The sequence below is a fragment of the Canis lupus genome, chromosome 3 (assembly GCF_048164855.1).
Source record: "Canis lupus baileyi chromosome 3, mCanLup2.hap1, whole genome shotgun sequence".
In the NCBI taxonomy this organism is placed as follows: domain Eukaryota; kingdom Metazoa; phylum Chordata; class Mammalia; order Carnivora; family Canidae; genus Canis; species Canis lupus.
In genome coordinates this window covers 88,379,960-88,401,914 of record NC_132840.1, presented here as the reverse complement: position 1 = coordinate 88,401,914, position 21,955 = coordinate 88,379,960, and the positions used below count along the sequence as shown (strand labels likewise).

The window sequence follows — 21,955 nt, the reverse complement described above, 5'->3', positions numbered from 1 at the left end:
ATATTTCTTAACTTTCTATCATTTTGTGTACTATATTAAAGGTGTATTTCTTGTAAAACTTATATATTTCATTTTTTATTGTGTCTGACAACTTTTACATTTTAATTCGAGGGTTTAGTGCATTTACAAAATTTACTGTGGTTGCTAATATATTTGTATTTTTCTACCATCTTAATATGTGCTTTCTACTTGTACTTATTTTTTATTTTATTATCTACTCGCTTTTACTTTTTATTTGTTACATTTTTTAGTTGCTTTTTTTCTCATTCTATTTGTCCCCTTTAGGGTTTTGTTTTGTTTTGAAAGTTAGAAGCATTATGTACATTAAGCAGTTAGGCTAAATTTATGAACATGCATATTCAACAAAGTCTAAAGTTTATATCTGAGAAACCTTAGATGCTCCACCCTTTGTTTGCTATCAAGCCCTTTCACCATAGATATTTTCTCCTAGTCTTAGAATATTATACATATTTTATCCTCAAATTAGGCTATAGCACATTTTTTATTGAATTAATGTTTGTTCACATGTATTTGCATATTTGTCGGCATCCTTCGTTTCACATTTTTTCTTGAATCTCAGACCTTCACACAGGTCATTTCTTTCTGCTGACAGTTTGTTCTTTAGCATATATTTTCTCCTCTGAGGTTCCCTGAGAGACTTAAACTGTAATGCCCTAAGGCATCCATGGTCTGAATGAATTAATTTCCTTAATATGCATCTGTAATATTCAGTAAGAAGCTAATCTCTAAAAACATTTTCAGTAAGGTGTTGTCTTATGGAACCCCAGTTAAGAAAGACTGCCTCAGAATTCCCTTTAGCACATGGATCTTCTGATAATATAAAATCTTTTTTGCCCATGTTTGTCTGCAAGCTATTTTGTTTTCTTTTGCTTTGGTTTTTTTCTTGAAGGACAATGTTGCTGGGTAAAGAGTTCTAAGCTGTAAGCACTTCTCTCTAAGCTCCCAGAAAACATTACATCTGGATAGTATTGTTGCATTCATATTTGTATTCACAAAAAATGACATAGGTATGGAGCTAAGTTATAATAACAGAAGAAGAGGTATAAATCAGGAGGCATGTATTCAAACACCTCTTTGAGCCTTGGTTTCTCCATCAACAAGGTGGAAAAGCCACATGGTTGCTAAGATTAAAAATACCCTATACATTACCTGAAATATAATACATATATATGATCTTCAGGATTATTATTTCTGTTTCTCTCCTTTGGTCTATAGTTTATCCATAGATTTTATGGGTTTGAGTCTATAACCCCAGAGAATAGTTTTACATAGAAATTGTGTGGATGCATGATAAAATTCGCTTTCAATGAGCCAACCATTCAGATTATTGGGAGAGAAGATCATCTGACTCCTCAGCCCTCATCCCAAGCAGGAAGGTTCCTTCTTTTCTTTTAACACCAGATCATTTGCTAAATTTGTTGAAGCTCCTAGGCACCGTATCTAACTGGGTGATAAGATTTTGTTATAGTGCAATGGTTTGAATTTAGGTCAAGTCCTATAACTTGATTATAAAAATGTAATTCATTTCCAATGGTGTCATTTGAGGAAATTTGTTTGACTAATATTTGTCCACTATCAGTAGGAGCCTTGACTATATCCAGATAGCTGAGAAGTAGTAAGACATAGAGTGCTCTATGACAGGCTGTGCTGTCATACTTGTCAGAACCAAGCAACCAAATTGCTACACCTTCTCTGATTGGATATGACCCACAAGGTCACCTTGGAGATACACAGGCTGTAGGGAAGGGCCTGAAGACATTGTTCATGGCACCTTGTTTTTTTTTTGTTTTTTGTTTTTGTTTTTTTTTTTTGTTCATGGCACCTTGTATTCCTCCCTCCTACACACACACACACAAACACACACCCCAGAAATTTGCCAATCAGCATCTACAGTATTTTCTCTGGCATACAGAGAGCAGTAATTCTTATTCTCTCTTAAGCCAGAGACTCTTTTCTTCCTTCCAACTGAGTATGAAGAGTCAGAAATAAAATTTGTTATTATTTTATTCATATCTCCCTAAAGGCACATTTGATTAGAGAATACAGATATGCTAAAGATTAGGCACTTAACTAGGTAAATCAGCCATTAAAGCTTTTGAAGACTTTTTAAAGCCTAAAAATAGGCATCATATAGATATACTATAATATTCATAAGAATTTCTTCGTTTTTTTTAGGTTATTTTTACATTTATGCTATTGTAGGCAACACTGATATTCTCAACATAAATCTGCCTACTAAAAAAAAAATGCTTGTAGATGAACTCTTACGATCCAAGGAATGTGTTATGACACCATCTCACAGTACGGGTTCATCTGTAGTTTGGATGTATGAACCACACTTCCTTTTCTCAAACAGGATGATCTAGGGAGAAAAGAAAAGTTGACAGTAAGGAGGGTAAGCCTATTCAGGACAGGACGAGAAGGACACTAGGTTGCATTCTGGGGATGAAGGCAGATCTCAATGTTTATGAAACATGAAAGCAGGGGTAGGGGTAACTCACCTCATTGTCTTCTGGATGAAGCCAAGCACCAGGAAGGTAAAGTGTTCCCTGAGGTCCCATAATTGAATACCGCCCAAGGTTATGTCCATTGATAAACGCAAATCCAGAATTCCAGGTCTGGAAGGAATGAAGTCTTGAGATATAGTAAGACTCACACTGGCGATGTCTAATCTAAGGCACTTTGGGGAGTGAGTGTAAGACTCAATGCTTTGTGGCACTGAAAGCAGCAGAGTTTAGGACGGGATATGTTCTAGAAACTAGGCCAAGCTGGTCTAGGGATGACAGAGAAAAACATGAACCAAACCTTTAATGCTAATGCTACTGTTGTTCCTGCCCCATGATATGTAATGCTGTTGCTTTTTAAAAAGTAGTTGTTCTACTTCCAGAGAGAAGTACCATGTAATAAAGATGAATGCTAATGCTAAGAACAGTTATAAAAGTTACACATTTTTAAAACTCTGCTCACAATACAATGATGAGTGATAGATAGGACCAAGATCTAAGCAAAGCACACTGAGAGGTAAGAAGACATTGAGACAGTTTTTCCCCTAGAGGCATCTGCTTATTCAGGAAGAGGTGGCTAAGAAGCTTAGCAGAACCTTTTATAGCCTCACAAGTTTAGGGAACACAAATTGGATACCAAGGAAACTTATTAAATAATTTACACCCTGGGCTGTGATCCTGAGGGCCTATACCCAAAGAGAAGAGTAAACTAGAAATAGCCCCGCCATTGGATGGAAGCCTGAATCAAATCATTTCCATCCTCATAATTATAGTAAGAGGATTACTAGTGTACCTAAGTCACTCCAGAGGTTGATGTACACTCTCTGATATCATCTTAGGCTTTAAGTTATCTCTAGCGGGGATCCCTGGGTGGCCCAGCCGTTTAGCGCCTGCTTCAGCCCCGGGCCTGGTCCTGGAGACCCGGGATCGAGTCCCGCATCAGGCTCCCTGCATGGAGCCTGTGTCTCTGCCTCTCTCTGTCTCTCTCTGTGTCTCTCATGAATAAATAAACAAAATATTTTTTTAAAAAAGGGGGATCCCTGGGTGGCTCAGCGGTTTAGCGCCTGCCTTCAGACCAGGGCATGATCCTGGGGTCCCGGGATCGAGTCCCTCATCGGGCTTCCTGGATGGAGCCTGCTTCTCCTCTGTGTCTCTGCCTCTCTCTCTGTCTCTCTCTCATGAATAAATAAATAAATAATTTTTAAAAAAATAAATTATCTCTAGCATTTTTTATATATAATTTCTGGAACTCAAAAAAATCAAGCAGATGGGGATGGGGAAGACAATATAATAAAAAAAAGTACAAGGAACAACAGACAATAAAAATAGATGCACAGGTGATGCAGATAATGAATTTATAAGTCCCAGGCTTTAACAGAATTATGCCTATTAAATTAATATTTAATAGGTATCAAAGGGGGATCCCTGGGTGGCGCAGCGGTTTGGCACCTGCCTTTGGCCCAGGGCGCGATCCTGGAGACCCGGGATCGAATCCCACATCGGGCTCCCGGTGCATGGAGCCTGCTTCTCCCTCTGTCTGTGTCTAACTATCATAAATAAATAAAAAAATTTTAAAAAAAATTAATAGGTATCAAAGACAAGAGCTAGAATTTTGACAGAGAAATGGAAATTATTAATAAGGTTAAAGTTATAGAATGAAAATTCTAAAATGAAAAAACGTAGTAATTTTTTTAAAGATTTTATTTATTTATTGAGAGAGACAGAGAGCAACAGAGGCAGAGACACAGGCAGAGGGAGCAGCTCCATGCAGGGAGCCCGATGTGGGACTTGATCCCGGGTCTCCAGGATCACGCCCTGGGCTGAAGGCAGCACTAAACTGCTGAGCCACCCAGGCTGCCCGAAAAAAATGTAATAATTAAAATTAAGAATTTAACAGATGTTTTGAGTAGCAGATTAGATATAGCTAACTAGAGAATATAGCTAAATATAAACTAATAGGAAATAATAGGATTAATTAAATAGGATTAAATAGGATTAATAAACTGAATAATAGGAAATAAAGTTTTCAAAATTAAGCTCCATGGAAAGAAGAATGAGAAACACACAAGACAGGAAGACACAAAAGGAGATATAACAAAATGATTCTAACATATAAAATTGGAACCTCTGAAATGCTCCAGTTAAAAAATAAAGATTGCTGGACTGTATATTAAATAGAGCATTGATATTTATAAGAAAACCATCTAAAATATAAAGGAATTGAAAAAATAAAAGAATAACAGAAAAAATAAAATAGATAAACCTTAAGCAAGAAGAATTTGCTATAGCTCTATTAATATCAGAAAAATTTGACATTAACGAAAGAAGCACTATGACAGATAGAAACATCTCCTGATGATAATATTCTTAATCTACTCTGAGTGATAATGACATATAGAGAAGCTAAAAGTATAGATTCCAAATGTATAAGGAAAATTGACGAAATAACAGGAGAAATAAAATTCACAACGATAATGGAAAATTTTTAAATGTTTCAACAGCTAATAGATAAAGCAAACAGGAATCAGTAAAGACAAAACATTTAAAATAAGGTGATTAACAAAGTGTAACTAAATGACATATATAGAACATTGATCTACTACATGCAGAACCTACCTATTCTTTCAAGTATACATAATAATCTTTATAACTTTGACCTTATGTTAGACTAAGCAAATGTTGTATTTTATTATTTTTTAATATTTTATTTATCCATTAATGAGAGAGAGAGAGAGAGAGAGGCAGAGACACAGGCAGAGGGAGAAGCAGGCCCCATGCAAGAAGCTCGACGTGGGACCCGATCCCGGGTCTCCAGGGTCACGCCCTGGGCCGAAGGCAGCACTAAACTGCTGAGCCACACAGGCTGCCCAATATTTTAAAGTTCTCAGACCACAGTGCAACTAAACAAGAAATTGATAACAAAAAGATTACTATAAAGTATCCCAAAATTTGAAAATTAAACATGTACACTTCTAAATAATGCAGAGGCCAAAGCAAAAATCACGCAGAAAGTTAGAACATATTTGAGTTGATCGGTGATGAAAATAAAACATATAAGGATTTATGGAATATATATCCAGAGTAGGAAATTCCATAAACACAGGGAGAAAATTGTTTGTCAGGAGCTGAGGGGAAGGGAAATTGGGGAAGTAAAGTGCTTAATGGGTACAGGGTTTCCTGTAAGAGTCCTAAAAGTGTTTTGGATCTACATAGAAGGAATAGTTGCATTCATTGTAAATGTACCTAATGCCTCTGGATTGTTCACTTTAAAATGATTAATTTTATGTTAATGTAAATTTCACCTCAATAAAGGTTTTAAACTTATGGGATACAACCAAATTCATACTTGAACAAAAAATTGTCTTAACTCATATGTTAAAGAAGAATAAAGACTATAAAAGTCAGCTACATAAGCACTCATCTCAAGAAATTATAAAAAGAAAGAACATAACTTCTAAGGTTAAAAGTAGAATAGACAAAACACGGTATACCTTCAGAATGGCTAGTATCAAAAGAATAAATAAATAAACAAGAAATAGCAAGTGTGGGCAAGGATGTGGATCAAAAGGTATCCGCACTGTTGGTGGGAATGCAAACTGGCACAGCCACTGTGGAAAACAGTATGGAGGTTCCTCAAAAAATTTAAAATAGGATTACCACATGATCCAGTAATTCCACTACTAGGTATTTACTCAAAAGAAAACAAAAACAATTCAAAAAGATATATGCACCTCTATATTTATTACAGTAATATTTTCATTAGCCAGTATGGAAGAAACCCAAGTGTCCATGGAGAAGTAAATGGATAAAGATTATATATAATAAATATATATAAATAGAATAATAAATAGAATATTACTCAGCCACAAAAAAAAAAAAAAAAGAATGAAATCTTGCCATTTGCAGCAATATGGATGGACCTAGAGAGTGTATTGCTAAGTGAAATAAGTCAGATAGAAAGACAAATACTATACGATTTCATTCTTTGTGGAATTTAAGAAACAAACCAACAAATAAAAAACGAGACAAGTGAAAAAACAGACTCTTACATACAGAGAACAAGCTAGTGGTTGCCAGAGGGGAGTTGGGTGGAGGGATGGATGAAATAGATAAAGGAGATTCGAGTACTCTTATCTTAATGAGCACTGAGAAATGGATACAATTGCTGAATCACTATATTGTATACCTAAAACTAATATAATACTGGATATTAATTATACTTGAATAAAAAATTTTAGAATGCAAAATAATAGGACTAGGTGATACAGGAAATTATTAGTATCTAAGAGTTGTGGGGCACCTGGGTGGCTCAGTCGGTTAAGTATCTGCCTTTGGCTCAGGTCATGATCTCGGGATCCTGGGACGGAGCCCCACATGGGGCTCCCTGATCGCAGAGAGTCCGCTTGTCTCTCTCCTCTACCCCTCCACCTCACCTGTGTTTTATTTCTCTCTGTCTCTCAAATACATAAATAAAATCTTTTTTAAAAAGTTGAACAATTAAAATAATGTGTTAGAAAAATACTAAAATGTATAATATATTTCATATTTTAAAATAGTTCCAGATCTATTAACAATTTGCAAAGATAGTGCAGGATTTCACAAAACAACAAAATAAAAATGATAATAATAATAAAGAAAATGGGAGAAATGAAACAGATGATAACTATAAAATGTGCTAAAAATTACAGCCAACCATTGATTGTTTGAAAGATTCATACACTGGAAATGTACAAAACGTATCAAGAAAAAAAGAGACGTTATCACAGATGATCTAGACATTAAAAATAAACAATTTAAACATAAAACATCGAAAATTCAGAGGAAATGGGAAAATCTCCCAGAAAAGTAAATTTTATGAAAACTAACTTTTAAAGAAACAAAATCTGACAAGTACTTTAATCTTGAAGAAATTTAATCCACACCTACCAATTTTCCCACAGTGAAAATGTCAGCCCTACACGGCTCCAGAAATCTACCAAACACGTAAGAAGTAATACCAGGCTTACACAGGCTACTTCCCAAATCGTTTATGGGGGTCCTAAAACTTGGGACCAAAACAGGACCAAGATGTCTCAGTCACAAACATAAACACAAAAGAAGTCTTAATATCTATAATAGCCAAACACTGGAAATAATACAAATACCTATCAACAGTAGGCTGGTTAAATATAGTATGGTATTTTATAAAGTGGGACCCCATACAATAGTGAAAATGAATAAATCACAGCCTCACTTAATGGTTGAATCTTAGCAACAAAAGAAACCCCATGGAAAAAGAAGGCACGCTATGCAATTCAATTTACATGTAGTCAAAAGAGGAAGCAATGACTTGGAGCGTTAGAAGCCAAGATAATGGTTCCCTTTTAGGGACAAGGAGAGACAGTGATTGGGAGGGATACTGACAATATTTTATTTTTTTCATCTCAAAATAATTACATGGCGTTCACTTGGTGATAATTTATTGCACTGTGCATTTATGTCACTATGTGTGTTCATACGTACAAAGCTATACCAGGTATAGTATTTTTGAAAAAGCAAGTTGCAAAATATAATTTAGGGAGTGAACCCATTAGTGATAAAAGTAATTAGTGCGTATGTTTAGGCAAAGTTATATATGAAATCCCACAAACTCTTGGTGTCACCAGCCTGACCCCCTGACCTCAGGAAATTTCTAGTAGAAGCCTCTGTCTGTCAATGTTATCCAGTAGGAGCGAAACCAGAGGCTTTTGCCAACTGTCAATTTTACCTTTTAGAAAGAAACTAACGGATTGCTAGAATAGAAAAAAAAATAAACATTTGAGGGCCACACCTGTGCAGATGAACCAGAAAGTGCCAGAACTGACTGTAGCCTCACGACGATGTTAAAATCCCCTTCTGAATATTCACCCCAAGCCCTAGTAAAAGGGTCTGCTTTCCCATCTTCAGGGAGACAGGACTTTGGAAATTATTCCCCACAATCTCCTGGTTTGTACAAATAGAGGACTTGTGAGGGAACTCCATTTGGTGCAGTCTGTCTACAACGCACCAAGAAGCGGCCCACTTTGGTCCAATGACACGGGCGGTGTTTAGTTCTGAAAAGTAGAAAGGAATCGGAATGCAGAGTGGGTTGGAAGGAGAAATTCCATCATTTGCTCTCTGTACCTTATTATTTCCGGTTTTCCATTGTGTTTAGTATTTTTAAAATAACGATCAATTAGGAAGATTGAGAAATGTTGGAAGACTTGTTATAAAGAGGACGAGAAAAACAGAGAAAAACAGAAGCATCCCTGCCAGAAACACCATGGCTTTGCTTCCAAACTCTTCTGAAAAGAAGCGGTGATTGGGACACCAGAACTGAGGGGGGCAGCTCACCTACCCGTAGCCTCAGGAAGGTGTCCTTGGGAGAAGAGTCCACCTTTAAGGTACCGAGGTAGAAGGCGGGGCCCAAACAGGCCTTTGGGACAGGCCTCCAGGTGGCAGAGCGGAGCCTGGAGGAAGAGCAGAGCCTTGAAGAGGAGGAAGACCCTTCCCCACTCTGCTGCCAACACTGACCCTAGACTCCCCAACTCAGGGATTAAGATTCTGATCCAAGAAGACGTATTAGAGTAGAAGCATTAAAACAAATCGGGAGATTTGTTCTGGAGTTGTAGTCCTGACCCCAAAGCAGCCTATAATCCTGGGTAAATCACTTCAGTTCTCGGAGTATTAGCTCTTCATCTGCAAAGTGAAGAGCTTGACCATCTGCAAGCCCCCCTATCCCTCCGAGCGTCTCCCGGGTATAAGGAGGGACGTACCTTTCAAAGAAGCTCATTGTCATTTCCAGAGAATAGATAGCGAAACCCTGCAGGGGCATGTTATTGATGGTAACTGACCCAGTTAATCCTGCAGGGAAGGGGTAGGAGAAAGTATGGACAAGGACTGGACACTCTCCAGGGTCCCCTAAGATCATGCAGACTGTAGACGCCTGTGACAAGGAATCAGCCAGGATGGGAGATGCTGGTCTGACCTGCTAGGACCCAAAGTTTCCTACCATGTGGCTCCATATTGCCAAGAAAGCATCCCACTTAGTATCAGAACTTTCTCTGAAATTCCCAGTGGGGGACTGGGCCCCGCTCCACAATAGGCCAGGGCCCAAACTAAATGTTCTGCTTTAACCTCGGTATCTCACTGCTCAAAGGGTTCATTTGTTCCTCCCAAATGCCACATTGCCCCAACCGTAGGATCCAAGTAACCACAAAGAGGGATTACAGCCTGTTTCTCACCTTTCCGTTGGTCTTGAATTTTCCATGAAAAATTGACTCGTCCTTGATTCTCTACCAGGATCCTCAGAAGTTGACATCTCTAAGAACAAACAAACAAGCAAAAGAATTCGGCGTTCCTCCTCGGGATAGACCAGCTCGCAGAGACCACATGGTCTCACAGAGCTTTCACTCTAGAACTCATTCTTTTCTCCAAGTCCCAGATGGACAGACAAGCACATGGGAGACAAGGGGGCCCCAGAGTCTAGCAGTCCTCCTCTCTCATGAGGACTCTGTGCTCCTGTTCTCAACTCACTCTTCCCTTCCACTTGCTGGTCTGCCTTAGGAAAGGCAGAGAGACTCCGCTGTGAGCCTCTGATCAGGGACCCAGCCAGGGGCTGATGACTGACTCAGGGCCTAACGGGGAGCTCCCATTCACACCGAAGCATGTGCGCTACACTCCGCTACACTCCGCTACACTGGGGCCTGGGAGATGCAGTTCCGCTTACAGACCTAAGCCCTTGCTGCTGGGACCCCGAGTGGGAAGCAATTAAGGGCAGTGGCAGAGAAAGGAGGTGGTCTACCTCAGAACTGGTCCACGCGTACGTTAGAGTCAGAGGTCTAAGGTAGCGCCCAGACTCTTGGATCACATACCGTCATCGTAGGAACAGTCAGCGTCTTCGCATGATCGTGCAGATGTCCTATATTTATCTCATTCAAAAACACCTGCAAACGAAGAGCCAGCATCAGACTGATCGGCCCACCCATCCATATTGCCAAGAAAGCGTCCCACTTAGTATCAGAACTTTCTCTGAAATTCCCAGTGGGGGACTGGGCCGATCAGTCTGAAAGGAGTCTGAAAGTCTGAAAGTCCGAAGAAAGGAGGCGAGAGGCTCTGGTTGAGGAGCAGGTCACCAAGACGGAAGAGACCACCCTCGGCGGTCACAGATGCTGGAAGCGGAACAGAGGCCTTCACAGACTTAAGCTGCGGTGAAGCGGAAAGCAAGTCTCTCTGGTTTGACTTTATATTCCCAACGCCTCCCAAATAGCAGGTGCTTGAAAAATGCCACCTAATAGTACAGCTGACCGGTGACTCCCCGCCCCCCGCCCCATAACAGAGTCAGGCTAAATGTTCTCTTACCTCCACAGTCAGCCTGCGGACACCTACCTGTGCTGTATCGTGAACGTCTGCACGCAGAGAACCTCCGGAGCAGATCGAAGTCTCATAAAGCACGAATCCATAGGACTGGCCGTTCCCACCGTTTATAGGGAGGTTCTCCATGTTGACTGGTGTGTTAGACATAACTGGCTATGAGAGACACGGCAGAGACAGGAGCCAGGGTGACGAGAAGTTGGGATCCTTCTTCCTCAGGCCCTTGGCGTTTTTCGTTGACCCTCCTAAGGGTCCCCAACAGTTCTCTGGATAAGAAATACTAAAACCAGTGCTGTATGATGATGTGCATCATCCCCACATCTCCACTCTCCAGAAAGCTCCAGAGATGGTAGGAACATGGTAGAGAGAACAACTGCTGTCATCATGGGAATCAATGGAATGAACAAGTCTAATTTTAAAGTAACTGAAGCTGAACAGGAATTATGCACTAAAGCAAACGTTTAGTTAGCATCTACAACGTGCCAATCACTATATTTATCTAAAACAGTGATAGCAGGGGTGAACCTGATATGAATTCGAGTAAACCTTTTTCCGAACAATTTTATCTCTTCTTCAAAATAGGATAGTCTAATTTGAAAGGGACAGTATGGACCCATAAAAGTTTAGTGATTTGGCCTCTTTGATGGTGAAGAAGAGTCAGAAACTCAGTTTTACGGGTTCCGATTCTCCGCCTTTCCAGTATGGATCATGTAGTCCCATCCAAGAGCAATGGTTCATCTGAGCTGAGAAACCGGATCCTCTAGCATCCCCCTTTTCCCCCTACGCCGACTCATTCTTCAAGTTCAAACCCTTTTACAGTCTATCCAGAAAGAGTTTGTGGTTTTTGCCTCATCGTTCTAAATTTGGACAAAATCTAAAATATTTATTTTTACATTTCCCAATAAAAAGTCCTTGAAGGCATCTCTACTCTGTGGCCAAAAGCCCTCTCCCCCAGGCCCCCAGGAGCCAACCCCCCATTCCAGCGCCAGGGAGTACTCACTTCATTTAAGTACTGGAGGACATCCCACAGCGGCAAGTAGAGAGAGGGCTTCACAGAAGGATACTCAGCCTTGGGAGTGAGCTCGGGTAAAGGCGGCAGGGGTATTGCTGAAAGAAAACAGGCCATGGGGCGAGAAGCGTCTGAAAGAACTACTGCCCTCTCCCTACCTCCCCACCCCTCCCATGAACTCTCGTACACCAGAGCCAGCAACAGAAGTGGGTCCTATCTTCGCGTATGGGTTTACTTCCCCAAGAGTAAGGAGAAACTGGAAATAACAGAGTTGGAACCATTTTCTACGCCTGGAGAGCTGACAGGTGGAGACCTCTGCAGAGCAGGGCCGGCCATACAGACCCAGGGCTCCCGGGGGCAAGAACTCTGCCTTGGGCCCTCTGGCAACGCCAGCGCTCACCGTCTAGCACACAGTAGATGATTTACTTTATTTAAATAAATAAAACTAAATAAGGTGGCTTTTGCTCTTGGATGTGAGGGTACTACGCCTTCATACTAAGAGCTCTACAAATAGTAACTTATGCAAATCTTCCCAGTCATTACAGGACATGCAGATCACTGTCTTCATCTTTCAGTGAAGAAACGGGCCTCAAGGGCTTGAAATACTCGTGCAAAGCCACTCACCTTTTAAGTGGGAAAACCGAGATTTGAACTTAAGGTTACCCTTGCCATTAAGGCTCCAAGTTTCTGCCCAAAGGGGAACCTTCCCTTTCCTCATCCTTCCACTTTATGAGAAGAGCCATCCCTCAAATGGAAATGACTGCTGAGTACCTGAGACAGATCCAAAGAGTCTTCGAAGCTTGAAATATTTTTCTGTGTAATCCCCGGCCTCTGTGAGCACAGCATCATAGTCTGCAAGACACCGGGGTTTTGTTGCCAGCCAGGCAGTCGTCCACAACAGACCTTGTTGCAGCACTGCTGACATGACACAGACCAGGGCTACCAGAGGCAATGGGAAGACACATCTTCCTCACCCCTCTGACTAGGCCATCCAAGGCTGAGGGTGTGCATGTGTGCAGGGGGTCATGCCACCCTGGGAACACTCCCCACAACCCTTCCTAGGGGTCTGAGGCTGCCAAGATACTGGATTCGTCCTCTGTCTTACTTTCTAATGGACTCCTCTTGTCCCCTGGATTGCCCGGGTGTGTCGATCAAGCAATCACCATTGTGTATCTTAGAAGGTTCAAGTCAAGGGGTCAGTATATATGATGAATGAAGCAGGACTCTAGGTCTGAGGTGCCCCATCTGCTGCGATGGCAGCCTGTCTGGGGGCGTTATGAACATCACAGAAGAAAGCAAAAATAGGTAGGAATACCCTGAAAGCTCAGCACAGACTGTAGGTCAAGAATCCAGTGATGCTCAGAACATGCTTTTGGAGCCTCCTCTGTAAAGCTCCGTAGCACTTCTGCTGCGGGGTAACCGTACCAGCAAGTACTTGCCATAGCTAGTGACAACACCTCGGTGTATCCCAAAATCTGTGGCCCCATTCATGAAACCGAAGTTGGTTCCACCGTGGAACATATATACATTGAAGGAGATCTCAGATGCAATAAATTTGGTCACAGTCTCCTCAACATCTGTAGGTGAGGAAGACAAGAACACAGGGAAAAGTAAAAAGACAGAAGTCTCTGGTGAAAACTTATTCTCAACCCCACCCGTGATCAACTTAACTGTTCTTTCAACCCCCACTAAGATTCTAACCAGAAAATAGGTGAAATTGGCTACAACTCCTCCAGGAAACCAAGTCTTATCAATTCCTAGTGCCTGTTTAAAAATTGTTTTTCCCGGAGCACGGACGTAATTTGGTTCCATGTTATACCTATTAAATAATAGCCTAAGAACCCTTATGTCACTTAAATATCTAATGTTCATTGAATTTTTTTTGAAATTGTACAAATAATTAGTATAATCTCATTACTCCCTTCTAAGGTAAGATCTCTTTGGACGCTAGTTTAAAACCACTGCAATAGTCCACAGTAGCTGTTCCCAATCTTTAGCCACAGGAACTCTTATCTTGTCACCATGATTTTACCAGGTGTGAGCAACCTCCTACTGGCATCATAGGGAGTTAGTTAAAGGGTAGTTACGTGTGGGAGTCCACCCTGGCTGTGCTCTTTACTACTTGCATTGACTTGGAGAGCCCATTTTTCTCTTAGAGCCTCTGCTTCTTTATCTGCTAAATGAAAGTCCTAACTCCTACTACCTCATCGGGTTGATGAGAGAACATATGTAAGAAACATGCCATCATTGTGCCCGACGTGAAGGGGATCAGAAAACTTGTTTGTTAGTGGTGGGTTTTGTTTTGTTTTGTTTCAGCTCAAGCAGGCTTTCCTCAGTTACCTGGAATTTTTCATTGGTTTATTTCTGGTACAAGTGAGCTTGGTTTTGTTTTTTGTTTTTTTGTTTTTTTGTTTTTTAAGTGAGCTTGTTTTCATAATATCAATGGCAAAATATCTTTAGTAGCAAAATACTTCTATTAAGTCAACCTCTGCCAGGCACTGTTCTGAGTCGTTTATCACATTTAATCCTCACAACAACCCCTATGAGGCAGGTTACATGATAATTCCTGTTTTAGGTGAGGACACAGGCTTAGCAAACAAGGAAAGCTAGTCATGCAGATGGGCAGAGCTGAGATTGAAATCCTGATTTCTTTGGCACCAGGATCCACGCTGTCAACCATCATTGCATGTTGCCTCCTAATAACCACTACCACTTTGTTGACGTTGCCATAGCAATGGCCTGCACATTTAGCAGAGATTATTCAGACTTTTAGCAAATGCATTCCCTTCTTCAGAGATGTTGCCTTTCAAGACCCTTTCCATGACCACCTTGCCATACCTCTGCAGGCCTGCCCCTGTCTCTTCTATCACTGCACCTGTTTCTTTGCTTCAAAGCACTTGTCAGATATGGAACCCTTGATTTACTTAATTATCTGTCAATTCTACTAAGTAACAAGCTCTAGGAACCAAGTCGTTTTTATTCATCAGTGCACTCTCAAGCTTAGCCAAGTCCTTGCACATACAGGTGTTGAATGAATAGTTATGGTTGAGTGAGCTAATTAATTAGCAAAGAAATGTGTGAATGATCCATGACTCAGGCCCACCTCTATTTGGGGTCAAACACTGCAAAACACTTACCCTTAGGATTTTTAACCTTATGTTCACTTCCCCATGTGTCAAACCAGCCGACCCAGAATTCCATGACCATAATGGGCTTATTGCTCTAGAAACAAATCAAATCAAATACCAAGTCTGAGAAAATGTAAAAAGAAAATAAGAAAAACTAAGCACAACTGATGAGAATTTAAGGAACTCATGCTGTTCACTTTTTCAAAATTCAGCATTTTATTCTCCCTCCTTTCCCATCACCCATTAGACCTTTGCCATCATCCATAGCTTTGGTTCTGCACCCACCCTCCAAACATTCACATTCTTTATGCTTTATGTGCCTTCCTGCTGTACTTGGATAGCATCACCAATGATTCCAACTTTGTCATAAGTGAGGCTGGTTTTGAAAGAACTGGCTTTGGACCAAGGACCTGACTGAAATTCCTGACACGGAAACTGAGGTTCACATATACCAAAGGCCCACGGCTAATATCATCAAGAGGGCTTTTCCTGTATGGTCAGGAACAAGACAGGAATGTCCATTCTCACCATTACTATTTAATAGAGTACTGGAAGTCTTAGCCTCAGCAATCACACAACAAAAAGAAATAAGTCAGTCAGATTGGCAAGGAAGAAGCCATACTTTCATTATTTGCAGACATGATACTCTATGTAGAAAATCCAAAAGACTCCACCAAAAAATTGCTAGAACTAATATATGAATTCAGCAAAGTCACAGGGTGTAAAATCAACATACAGAAAGCTGTTGCATTTCTATACACCAATAATGAAGCAGCTGGAAGAAATATTAAAGAATCAGTCTAATTTATAATTGCACCAAGATACCCAGGGATAAACCTAAACAAAGAAGTAAGAGATCTGTATGTCAAAACTATAGAATACCTATGAAAGAAATTGAAGAGGAAAAAGAAATGGAAAAACATTCCATGCTCATGGAGTAGAAGAACAAACATTGTTAAAATCTCCATACTACCCAAAGTAATCTACATATTCAATGCAATACCTATCAAAATACCACCAGCATTTTTCACAGACCTAGAACAAACAATCCTAAAACTTGTATAGAACCACAAAAGACCCCAAATAGCCAAAAACAATCCTAAAAAAGAAAATTAAGATGGGAGGCATCATAATTCCAGATTTCAAGCTCTATTACAAACCTGTAATCATCAAGACAGTATGATATGGCACAAAAACAGACACATAGATCAATGGAAGATAAGAAGAGACCCAGAATGGACCTACTAATAATCTTTGACAAAGCAAGAAAGAATATCCAACGGAAAAAGGACAGTCTCTTCATCAGGTGGTGTTGGGAAAACTGGACAGCCACAAGCAGAAGAATAAACTGGACCACTTTCTTACACCATACACAAAAATTAATTCAACATGGAGAAACACCTAGATGTGAGATAGGAAATCAAAATCCTAGAGGAGAACACAGGCAACAACCTCTTTGACCTCTGCTGCTGTAACTTCTTACTAGACACATTGCCAGAGGCAAGGGAAACAAAAGCAAAAATGAACTATTGGGACTTCATCAAGATAAACAGCTTCTATACAGCAAAGGAAACAATCAACAAAACTAAAATGCAGTCTACAGCCTGGAAGAGGATATTTGCAATTATCTGATAAAGGTTTAGTATCCAAAATACATAAAGAATTTACCAAACTCAACACCCAAAAAACAAATAATCCACTTAAGAGATGGGGAGAAGACACAAATAGGTATTTTTCCAAAGAAGACATCCAGATGGCCAACAGACACATGAAAAGATGTTCAGGGGATCCCTGGGTGGCTCAGCGGTTTAGCGCCTGCCTTCAGCCCAGGGCGTGATCCGAGAGTCCAGGGATCGAGTCCCACATCGGGCTGCTGGCATGGAACCTGCTTCTCCCTCTGCCTGTGTCTCTGTGTCTCTCGTGAATAAATAAATAAAATATTAAAACAAAGATGTTCAGCATCACTCTTCATCAGGGAAATGCAAATCAAAACTACAATGAGATCCCACCTCACATCTATCATAATGGCTAAAATTAACAAGTCAGGAAACAACAGATGTTAGTGAGGATGTGGAGAAAGCTAAACCGTCTTATACTGTTGATGGGAATGCAAACTGGTGCAGCCACTCTGGAAAAGCATAGAAGTTCCTCAAAAAGATAAAAATAGAATTACCCTATGATCCAACAATTGCATTACTAGGTATTCATCCAAAGGATACAAAAGTAAATATTCCAAGGGATATGTGCACCATGATGTTTATAGCAGAATGATCAACAATAGCCAAATTATGGAAACCCAAATGTCCATCAACTGATGAATGGATAAAGATGTGGTGTGTAAATACACACACACACACACACACACACACACAGGAATATTACTCAGCCATCAAAAAGAATGAAATCTTACTATTTGCAACAATGTGGATGGAGCTAGAGTTTGTTATGCTAAGCGAAATAGTCAGAGAAAGACATATACCATATGATTTCAGTCATACGTGGGATTTAAAAAACAAAACAGGTAACCATATGGGAGGGGAAAGAGACAGGGAAGCAAATCATCAGACTCTTAATGTTAAAGAACAAAATGTGGGTTGATGGAGGGAAGTGGGTGGGGGTAGGCTAAACAGGTGATGGGTTTCAAGGAGGGCACTTGTTATGATGAGCTCTGGGTATTTTTTTTTAATTTTTATTTATTTATGATAGTCACACAGAGAGAGAGAGAGAGAGAGGCAGAGACATAGGCAGAGGGAGAAGCAGGCTCCATGCACCGGGAGCCCGACGTGGGATTCGATCCCGGGTCTCCAGGATCACGCCCTGGGCCAAAGGCAGGCGCTAAACCGCTGCGCCACCCAGGGATCCCAAGCTCTTGGTATTATATGTAAGTGATGAGTCACTAAATTCTACTCTTGAAACCAAGATAACATTATATCTTAACTAACTAGAATTTTTTTAAAAGATTTAATTTATTTATTCATGAGAGACAGAGAGAGAGAGAGAGAGAGAGATTGGCAGAAACACAGGCAGAGGGAGAAACAGGCTCCATGCAGGAGCCTGATGTGGGACTTGATCCCGGGACCCCAGGATCATGCCCCAGGCTGAAGGTGGTGCTAAACCGCTGAGCCACCGGGGCTGCCCAACTAACTAGAATTTAAATAAAAATCTGAAAAAAACAAACAGAATTTCAGTGGTCACATTGCTGGTTAAGGGTAGAGCTATACCTCAAATCCAGGTCTAAGCCAAACTATCAGCTACTAAGTTATATTACCTAATAAATATTTCATTCCTTCTCTTCCTATCTTTATTTAAATTTTAGCCTACCTCATCTGGGTTGAAGGATCCATGTAATTCTGATGATCACACTCTATCTGCTGACTACTATTCAAAGTACTTGACTTACTTTGTTCTGCATAACAAACTATAAGGCAGATATTAAGAGTCTTTATTTTATAAATAAAGAAAATGAGGTTAGATAACCCATCCACGTTCACTCAGCTAGGAAGTGCTACAACCTGGACTTGAACTCAGCTAGACTAGCTCCAGACTCCACACTCTTAACCATTTACACCATACTGCATCTGGAATGTAAACGATTTATCACCTAGAACTGGAGGATATAACTAAAGCTATTCCATTTCTCAAAACTTCTGAATGACTCTTGCATAAAAGCACAGGCATCTCTTTGAACATTCGTATTACGGGCGACCTAAACTGTCCGATGCTATAGGCTTTTAGTCTGATACCTGCATTCCACTTCCAGCCTAAACTTTTCAATGCTGCTGAATAATGCAGGTTCTTTTTTAAAAAGCTGACATCTTCACCACAGCAGGACTGACAGTTGCTGTCCCTTATAAATTACCAAAGAAAATTACAGTGGGCCCCTCTTGGGAAATATGCCAGACATTCATAGTATGCATTCTCAGTTTTACTCCTGCTGGCCTCCAGCCTCTTGCCATGACCAAAAACGGTCACACTGTAAGCCCAAAGACCTGTCCTTCAAGGCCTTTTCTTCGCTGATCCCTGGAGTTGAAGATGATGTTTTCTGGATCCTATGTGTTCTTCTGTCTTGGTTTAATCCCTTATTTCTGCATCCTTCAAACATTTCCATAAAAAGAGTGAATAGAGATCAGGTAACCTGAGCCCTTAAATATCTGAAAATATCTTTTTTTTAAAAGATTTTATTTATTTATTCATGAGAGACATAGAGAGAGGCAGACACAGGCAGAGGGAGGAGAAGTAGGCTTCCATGAAGGAGCCTGATGTGGGACTCAATCCAGCAATTTCAGAGGCAAAGGCAGATGCTCAACCACTGAGCCACCCAGGCATCTCTGAAAATATCTTTATTTTGCAATACACTTCCTTCATAGTTACACTGAGTATAAAATTCGAGGTGAAATTCATTTATCCTTAGAATTTTAAAAGTATATTTCATTGCTTTGTATCATCCAATGTCAATACTTTAAAATCCTGATTCTTATCTTATTCTCATTGATCGGTATGTAGTAAGCCTATGGTTTTTCTCTCTGACGAATGTTAATTTTACAATGTGGGTCTTTTTTTAAATCATTTATTATGTTGAACACTTGAGGGGCATTTTTCAATCTAGAGATACATACTCTTCAGCTAAAGGAAGTTTTCTTACATTAGTTATTTGTAATTTCCTTTTCTCTGTGTTCTTTGTCCTCTTTTCATAACTTCTAGTAGTTAGGGGTTGGGCCTCCTAAATTGATCTTATGAAACATTTATGCTGTCTCATATTTTATATCCTGTTGACTGGTACTATTTCTAGGAAATTTCCTCAACTTTACCTCCAACTCATATTTAACTTCTAATTTAAATTTTAGATTTTAGGGACACTTGGGTGGCTCAGTTAGTTGAGTCTGCCTTTGGCTCAGGTCATGATCCCAGGGTCCTGGGATGGAGCAGAAATCTGCTTCTTCCACTCTCTCTGCCCCTCCCCACCCACTCATGCTCATTCTCTTTCAAATAAATAATATAATCTTTTAAAAATAAATAAATATTAAATTTTAATGCCCAAGAGTTCTTTTGGTTCTCTGAGTATCCATATACAAAACATTCCATCCAAGAGCAATAGAATATGCATCCTTCTCAAGTGTAAGTGGAACATTCTCAGGATAGATCAGGGCATAAAATAAGTCTTAATAAATTAAGAAGATTGAAATCACATCAAGCTCTTTTTCAACTAAAATAGTATAAAACTAGAAATAAACTACAGGAAGACAACTGGAAGATTCAAAGATTAAACATGCTACTGAATAATCAATGGGTCAAAAAAGAAATCTAAAGGGAAATTAAGGAATCTTGAAACAAATGAAAATAGTACAACATACCAAAACGTAAGGGATGCAGCAAAAGCTGTTCTAAAAAAGTAAGTTCGTGTGATAAATGCCTACATTAAAAAACAAGAAAGATCTCAAATAACCTAACTTTACACCTCAAGGAACTAAAAAAAAGAACAAAGACCAAAGTTAATAGAAGAAAGGAAATAATAAAAGTCAGAGTAGAAATACATGAGAGACTAAAAATACAATAGAAAATATCAATGAAACTAAGAGCAGATTTTTTGAAAAGATGAACAAAATAAAGAAACCTTTGTCCAAACTTAACAGGAAAAAGAAGACTCAGAGAAATAAAATCAGAAATGAAAGAGGATATATTACAATTGATACCACATTAATATACAGAAAGTAAGAGACTGCAATGAACAATTATATGCTAAAATATTGGACAACCAAGATGAAATACATAAATTTCTAGAAACTTATAATCTGCCAAGACTGATTCATGAAATTATACAGAATCAAAAAATCCTAATAAATGAAAGTCCAGGTCCAGATGGATTAACTGGTGAATTCTGTCAAATATTTAAAGAATTAATGCCAATGCCTTTCAAACTCTTCCAAAAAATAGGAGGAACTGTTTCTGAACTCATTTTCCAATGCCAACATTACCCTGATACCAAAACCAGCCCAAGCACACTGCAAGCATAGAAAATATCAGACCAATATACTTGATGAACATACATGCAAAAATCTTCAACAAAATATTAGCAAACTGAGTTCAACAATACAATAAAAGAATCATTCACCATGAACAAGTGGGATTTATCCTGGTAATGCAAGAGTGGTTTAACATCCACAAATCAAACAATGTACAACAGAACCAAAAGCCCAGAAATAAACCCACATGTATATGGTCAATTAATTTACAAAAAGGAGCCAAGAATATAAAATGTGGAAAGGACAGACCCTTTAATAAATGGTGTTAGAAAAACAGGGACAGCCATGTGTGAAACAATGAAACTGAACCCCCATCTTTTACTTTACATAAAGATTAATTCATGGGGCACCCGGGTGGCTCAGCAGTTGAGTGTCTGCCTTTAGCCCAGGCTGTGACCCCAGGGTCCCGGGATCGAGTCCCACATCGGGCTCCCTGCATGGAGCCCTCTGCCTATGTCTCTGCCTCTCTCTGTGTCTCTTGTGAATAAATAAACAAAATCTTTTTTAAAAAAAATTAACTCATAATAAATGAAATAAGACCTGTAAGATCTGAAACCATAGAATCCCTAAAGGAAACATAGGCAGTAAGCTCCTTGATATTGGTCTTGAGTCTACGGCCATACCACCCTGAACGTGCCCAATCTCGTCTGATATTGGTCTTGGCAATGATTTTTTAATCTGACATCCAAAGCAAAGGCAAAAAAAAAAAAAAAGAAAGAAAAACAACAAACAAAAACAAAAACAAAAAAAATTTCTTTAAAAGCAAAAAAAACAAAGAAAAAAACAAAAAAAAAAAGCAAAGGCAAAAAACACAAAAATAAACAGTTGGGACTACATCAAACTAAAAAGGTTCTGTTCAGCAAAAGAAATCATCAAAATGGAAAGGCTACCTACTGAATATGA

At 39.5% G+C, this 21,955-nt stretch overlaps 1 protein-coding gene across 3 annotated transcripts in view; it reads right to left on the bottom strand.

The window, feature by feature from the left end:
* Positions 1 to 2,007: 2,007 nt before the first annotated feature.
* The window catches only part of LOC140631274 (beta-galactosidase-1-like protein 3), a 41,977-nt gene continuing 22,029 nt past the window's right edge, over positions 2,008 to 21,955 (bottom strand). For 2 of the 3 annotated variants that reach the window (XM_072822787.1, XM_072822788.1), the window contains 11 exons: positions 15,042 to 15,126; positions 13,344 to 13,481; positions 12,676 to 12,756; positions 11,896 to 12,002; positions 10,911 to 11,051; positions 10,397 to 10,468; positions 9,767 to 9,845; positions 9,299 to 9,386; positions 8,881 to 8,992; positions 2,523 to 2,639; positions 2,008 to 2,383 (listed from right to left, as the gene is read on the bottom strand). In XM_072822787.1, the coding sequence (XP_072678888.1) occupies positions 2,318 to 2,383; positions 2,523 to 2,639; positions 8,881 to 8,992; positions 9,299 to 9,386; positions 9,767 to 9,845; positions 10,397 to 10,468; positions 10,911 to 11,051; positions 11,896 to 12,002; positions 12,676 to 12,756; positions 13,344 to 13,481; positions 15,042 to 15,126 (1,086 nt within the window). In that variant the 3' untranslated portion in view covers positions 2,008 to 2,317. Of the gene's footprint in view, positions 2,384 to 2,522; positions 2,640 to 8,880; positions 8,993 to 9,298; positions 9,387 to 9,766; positions 9,846 to 10,396; positions 10,469 to 10,910; positions 11,052 to 11,895; positions 12,003 to 12,675; positions 12,757 to 13,343; positions 13,482 to 15,041; positions 15,127 to 21,955 lie in introns of those variants that run through there. The other variant, XM_072822789.1, reaches the window with a different exon arrangement.